Raw genomic sequence first — 6782 nt, 5'->3', positions numbered from 1 at the left:
TCCACAATGCTCCTATGAGGCTCCTAAGCCCAATGCAAGGGCTAAATAAAGAAGAGAAAAAGCATGACAATGGTCCACAAAGTTCCTAATCACCATATACATCTCCCAAGTATCTCAATTTGCCAATTTGATCAAGATAACCCAAAGGGCTTGAAGATTGTTTCCCAAGGAAACCCTAATTTCACTGTGCTTTGACTGTGCCTTGCCCAAGAAGTAATCTCAACCTATGATCAAATTTAATCAAGGGAAGTTCTTTCATTCATCATTTTATGCATATATGTGTTGGTGTAAGCCCTAGAGGCCAATACTTTTGGTACTTGTATCGAATTGTTTATTAATAATAAAAGGCTTTTTCTTTATTATGTTTGTTTAATAAAGTCTCTAGAATAGATAGTCCGTTTAATGTATCAAGTGTGACTTAATCATGAGATCACATTAAACATAAGGACACTATTCTTAAAGTATCCGTAGTCGAGCTTTATTGTGAAGTGGGATAACATTAAAGCATTAAGACTATTATGTATATAGACTAATGACCACATCTCATGGATCACGGATAAGGAATTATCAAGTCTTAAATATAGGTATGAATATTAAGAGTAATATTTATACTGGATTGACCCGCTATGAGAATACTATATAGAATGTTATGCAAAGTGTCATAAGTTATTCTCATGGTGATAATGGTGTATACCACCCTTCGACCTGAAACCACTATGGACCCTAGATGTAGAGTCGAGTGCCTTATCGCTGGTCAAACATTGTCCGTAATTGGATGACCATAAAGACAGTTGATGGGTACTCCACGAAGCATGCTAAGGGACATGAGTGACCTAGATGGAATTTGCCCATTCTGCATAAGAGGATAAATGTCTATGGGCCCATTATTGAACTGGACAAGGGTGACACGGTCTATGCCTTGTGTTCAATATAGACATAGGGGCAAAAGGGTAATTGTACACATAAGTATTATCACAGAAGGATTTGTCAGATCACATGACATTTTCGTGTCTTGGGTAGCAGTGATGTGTTGCTAGATACCGCTCACTGTTTATTATGTTAAATACGTGATTTAATATAATTGCCAATGCCGCGAAAACCTACAAGGTCACACACAAAGGACAGATTGATGAGAGATAGAGTAACTAAGGAATACCGTAATGTATGGTGTCCTTAAGTGAATTGTAGAACATCGTAAAGGTACGACGTACTTAAGCAGAATAATAAATATGGTAAGATACCACGCGCTTAAGTGATTTTGGCATATTATAAGATATGGGCGACATACACTTGAGTGGGCTTTTTAGATTGCAGCCCACACAAGTGGTTCTATAAATATAACCCTTGTGTAGAAGCATTTGGGCAGTTGCAATTTCGTTTCTCTCTCTCTCACTCAAAGCCTTCATTTGTAGCAGCTAACATTGAGATTGAAGGAATCTGTTCGTGTGGACTTAGTAGAGGCGTTGTCATCGTTTAACGTTCGTGATCACTCCGTAGATCTGCATCAAAGGTTACAATCACCACAAGAGGTAACGATTCTATCACTTATCATGCCCATTCGTAAGGATCATTAAAGGAGAAATTTTAAATTCTACTGCATTTTAGATCACCCTTCTCCTTCAATATGAGCCTGGCATGTCTTGGCAGGACCAAGCAAACACATCAACATATTCTCTTAGCCGTGTTGTCAACCTGTGCTTCACATCAGAGTCGAGTAATTCCTCAATTCACACTTCCTTCTTATCTTCCTCGGTGATAAGTTGATCATTTCCATCGGCTCTTTGTAGGGCTCTAGAATCTTGCCCTCTTGCTCTAGCAATCTAGAAGTATCGTCTGGAATCTCTTCAAAATATTCTTCCTCTCTTTCATACACTGGGAACTCAAAGTCCAGAGAGGGTGCATGGTCATTGCATTATATTGGTTTATTGAGAAATATGCACATGCATTTTTGTTTTTTATTTTTAAAAACTGACCAAATTAAATTACACATGCAGATAAAGGTTTGTCATTATATTTTGAAAGTTTTATTTTCTTTACCATTTTTTCGAATAAAGGAAAAAGGAAAAAGACATAATTGAAATCAAAATGAACTTTTATTTATGTTATTAAGAGTTGCAACAAAAATCATGAAGCCCAAACAAAAACACCTCTGCCTTGGGCAGAACAGAGGCCAACCTTTTAAAAAATAGAAACAGAAAAAGTAGCAAAACATATTACTCAGACACATGCATGACTTCGGGAATATCTACAGATGTCCAATTGGGAGTCCTCTGGCTCGATCCTCCCCTCGTTACAAAGCTTGGTCCTTCATCAACATCAGCTTGTAGGATAAAACATGACTAGTCCATAAACCCGCCGCTTCTAAATGTCTCAAAAATCAACTTCACCACTTGAATAGTCCTCGGTGCCTTGGCTGACTGCTCATAGGGATTAAACCCTAACCCACTACGGTCTTTGTTATCACTGAGTTACACAATCTTGCACCATATCGAGGCTTGGCCACTAGATACCACTTGTTGCGCATCTTTTAAAGATGCCATAGAAGTTACTATCTTATCCTCCTCATCGAGGTCCTCAATCCGCACTACATTTGTAATCTCAAGCCCTTGAAATTGGGTGACGATAGTGTCCTCTTTTACGTCAATGTATCTAAAAGCAGATAATAAACTAATCATCAGGACTTGCTCACCATAAATAATATCAAGCTTGCCATTTCAGATGAATTTTAATTTTTGGTGCAAGGTGGATGTGACGGAGCCTACGTCATAAATCGACGGTCTCCCAAGCAGACAGCTGTAACCGAGATTAATATCCATCACCTGGAAGAGGATTTGAAACTGATGCGGGCCAACCATCACTCGCAAGACAATTTCACCCATTACAGTCCTTCTAGAACCATCAAAGGCCTTCACAACAACCTTGCTTGGTCTGATATCAGCACCAATATATGATAACTTAGAAAGAGTAATCTTCGGCATCACATTCAAAGAAGAGACAATATCAACCAAAACATGCGAAAGAGAACCTTTTTCATATCCCAAGGATATGTAGAGAGAGTTGTTATGCTTTTTACCCTCGGCGGGAAACTCATTGTCAAAAAAGCTTAGTGTGTTGCAAGACGTAATGTCTCTAACTACATGGTATAACTGATCAACCGTGACATCTGGATTTACATAGGCTTTCACCAAGACTTTCAACAGAGCCTTGAGGTGCACTTCAGAGTTTAAGAGAAAAGACATAACATATATCTTTGATTGGGTTTGAAGAATTTGATCCACCACCTTATAATCACTCTTTCCTATCAGGTGCAAAAACACTTTAGCCTTTACATCTTGTATGGGTATACTCTCAGGAATAACCAATGGAGCTTTACCATTGTCGAGCTTCTCGGCAACGGTCTTACCACCTCTAAGATTAGCAAGAGTGAAAACCCTGCCGCTTCTCGTGAGACCGCTTGTATCGGCAATATTAGTGACAACTTTGTTATTGAATAGTGGTTTCTCAACACCATTCACGATGATAGTGGTCTCGTACCCCCACAATACAACTTTATCAGATTTATAGGGGAAATGAGCTGGCATTTTGATGTCCAAACGCTTAGCAGAGTTGGCAGGAGGTGTACTTTCTCTAGGTGGGCAAAATATCTTGAAAGCCTTGGGCTTATTGAAGATAGACATTATGACAGACACTATGACAGACACTTCATCATTCATTTTCTTCCCACTAACCTGTAACACACCATTGGAAATCAACATCTGTATATCTTTCTACACATTGAATCAACCTTTAGATTCCCTCAAACAAACAGAGCATTTATCATGATTTTGCTTTATAATATCGACCTTGAATAGCTTGAGGTGCACAGGCATTAACGGAGTCTTCACTTTCATGACATCCATGATCAAGTTCTCATCTTCGGTAATCATATTCACTGCCACATTCTCAGGTAATGGGTTAGTTGCCACATTTGGCATATCACTTAACTTAATCATCCTCAACCTCACAAGTTCATGGATTTTTCCTTTGAATACAAAGCCAGTGTCATGCCCTGACGCGTCAGAGTGGAAAGCACATTGTTCATTAGGTTTATACCATCTAGGCAACTTGTCAGGCACTAGTGGTGCGACACGTTTCTCTATGAGATTCTGGGTGAGTAGGGAAGGTAGTAGATCCGTGTATGTCATCAGGATTGGATCAAACTGGAACTGAGTCTTCGGAGGACGTGGATTTTTCTGAGTAGCAGATGTAGATGGTTATTGTCTTTGTTGTTGTTGTTTTTGTTTTTGCCGCTGCGGTTGATACTGAGGTGGTGGTTGTTGTGGATAAGGTTGATATTGTTATGAAGGATAAATAGGGAACATCGGATGCGGTGGCATAGGCAGATTGGACATCATAGGTGCCTCTGGTTCCACTGTGGCTACCAAGGGTTGTTGATAGTAACCTGGCATAGGTTGTTGCACTTGCGGAGCTGGAGCTTCTTGGGCAGCTGGTTGATGTTGTTGTCTTCTATTGCTTGGTCGGTGGTGGGAAACAGCATTGGCGTATCCTTCCTTTCTTTTTCTGCCATCCACCAAACTTTTTTGTGCTACTAGCAGATGTAGAATTATCACGAGCCACTCTTCCTTCTTTTACACCTTCTTCGAGTTGTACGCCGACCCCTACCATCTCGGTGAAGTCACGAGGCATGCTTGAAATAAATTTTTTGTAGTAAAAGGAGTCTAAGGTCCTTAAGAATTATTTGCACAGTTCTTTTTCTTCAACAGGTGGAGTGACTTGGGAAGCAACTTCCCGCCACCTTTATGTGTATTCCTTAAATTATTCGCGCTCTTTTTGGGATATGTTGCCCAATTGAGTATGATTTGGCGCCATGTCCATATTATACTTATAGTGTTGCACAAATGCCTCACCTAGATCAAGAAAGTTTTGAATATTTGCATGCTTCAAGCTCATATACCATCTCAATGGAGCGTCAGACAAATAGTCTTGAAAGTAGTGAATCAAGAGTTTGTCATCATCTGTGTAGGCAGCCATCTTTCTGCAATACATGACTAGGTGTGTCTGAGGATAAGTACTACCCTTGTATTTCTCGAATTTTTCTACCTGGAATTTAGCATGGACCCTTACATTCGGAACGAGGCATATCTCACATGCATTCTTGCCAAAAAGATCCTTACCTTGGAGCGTATTCAGTTTCTTGCTAAGAGCTTGGATTTGACCTTGCACTTCATCCTCGGTAGTGTCTGAGTGGATGCTCGGGCCATGATATAAATCAGCGGGGTCCTCTTGAAGAGGGTAAGTAACCATAACAACAGGTGATATGGTGTAGCCATGGTTTCCCATGGTCATGGAAAGCTGAGCCCCATAGGGATTGGCACCATAGTATTGAGGAACGAAAACCTGAGACATAGTTGTTTGCAAAGTGAGCGGATGAGAAACCAGGGGTTGGGGTCCATAAGGACCATAGGGACCAAAAGCACCTATGGGAAAGCCTTGAGTCAATTCTGGTTGATTAATGAATCCTTGATACCCATGAGGAGGGCCATAAGGATGACCAAAGGGGTAAGCAAATCCAGATGATAGACAGAAGCCGGTAGTTGTTGCAGCAGTAACCACAATTGTGGTAGGAGTTGTAACAGGTATAGTATCATAAACAACCGGAGCATACACGGTTGTACTTAAAGGATTTAAAGTTATGAGCTTCAACCTTGCCATCAAGGTGTCAATCAATGCAGCTTATCTCTCCTGGATGGCTCGGAGAGTGAAAATCTCTTCATGCATCTTCTGACAACAAATGATGAAAATGATGCATGGATGCACATGATTTCTTTTTACTTTATCACTTCTTACTTTCAAGGACTTCATAAGTTTTAAACATTTGCAAACTTATTTCAAACTGAACGTAGCATTACATTACAAGGAAATACAATAAGTGCTTACAAATAAAAGAAATGAAGAAAAGTACAAATAGGAATATAACAAATTAACAAACCCTTGGTCTAGTCTTCAACTAAGCCTTCAGAGCGGTCTTCTCTTCCAATGCTTGTCCAAGAAGTCCTTCGGTATGTAGCAGCTTATCCTTGTGTTGATCGGAAGCAAACCAAGACGCCTTGAGATCTCTATCCAGCCTTTTCCTCTTGGAGACCTCTTCTTCTAGAGCAGTTGACTACGGAGTTTAGAACATTCCCCATTAGCAAAGTAGAATTTGTTCTCCCAAATGTCTATATCTTTCACTAACTGGGCATTCTCTTCCTTTAGCTTCTTGAATTCCTCAAAAGATACATGAGCAGGTTTCGTAGGCTCGCTACCCAAAGGTGGTGGAGGGAGGTATGGAATCTTGAGCTTAGAAGCCTAATTTTTAACCCCAAGTGGTATAAGCCCTTTTTGCCACACAATTTTGAGGACCTAACTCGGACTTTTCCTTGCGAGAAATATGAGACCAAGCCTTCATAACATCCCTTCTAAGATTCACATTCTCCTCACCTTCTCGGATGACAATAGGAGTAACCAAGAGAGACTTAGGCTTATCATCCATGGAATAACCAAGCTAATGGTATGCTAAAGATCGATTGTAGGTAATAACTCCCTTGGTACCAATAAGAGGTACGTTGGGGAATTCTCCACAACTTAGTACAATCATCCCAGCATCATAGGATGCATTATACCATACTATGTCCCCATTAGTAAGATCCATAAGGCTTTTGACCACATGAGATTGTCCTTGTTGCATTTAGTGGACTGCGGCAAGTGCGAAATAAACCACTTGTACAATATAGGTGCACAAC

The 6782-nt window shown here is 40.2% G+C and overlaps 1 protein-coding gene across 1 annotated transcript; it reads right to left on the bottom strand.

The window, feature by feature from the left end:
* Positions 1-2124: 2124 nt before the first annotated feature.
* Positions 2125-4184, bottom strand: LOC127096021 (uncharacterized). The gene is made up of 4 exons (XM_051034649.1): positions 3843-4184; positions 2839-3728; positions 2511-2649; positions 2125-2175 (listed from the first exon to the last, which is right to left on the bottom strand). Exons 1-4 carry the CDS (start codon positions 4182-4184, stop codon positions 2125-2127), a joined length of 1422 nt encoding a protein of 473 aa, XP_050890606.1.
* Positions 4185-6782: the final 2598 nt, after the last annotated feature.

Source organism: Lathyrus oleraceus, chromosome 6 (genome assembly GCF_024323335.1).
Source record: "Lathyrus oleraceus cultivar Zhongwan6 chromosome 6, CAAS_Psat_ZW6_1.0, whole genome shotgun sequence".
Taxonomy (NCBI): domain Eukaryota; kingdom Viridiplantae; phylum Streptophyta; class Magnoliopsida; order Fabales; family Fabaceae; genus Lathyrus; species Lathyrus oleraceus.
The sequence above is the reverse complement of the archived record's forward strand: the minus strand, read 5'-3'. Positions and strand labels throughout refer to the sequence as shown.

Bases quoted from the DNA above. Each gene is read 5' to 3' on its own strand.
- LOC127096021 (XM_051034649.1), bottom strand. From the start codon at position 4,184: ATGACATACACGGATCTACTACCTTCCCTACTCACCCAGAATCTCATA. The intron at 3,729-3,842 runs GTCGATATTATA...GGTGTGTTACAG, and splicing joins TGCACCTCAAGCTATTCAAG to GTTAGTGGGAAGAAAATGAA. The intron at 2,650-2,838 runs GTTTCAAATCCT...ATCTGCTTTTAG, and splicing joins GTGATGGTTGGCCCGCATCA to ATACATTGACGTAAAAGAGG.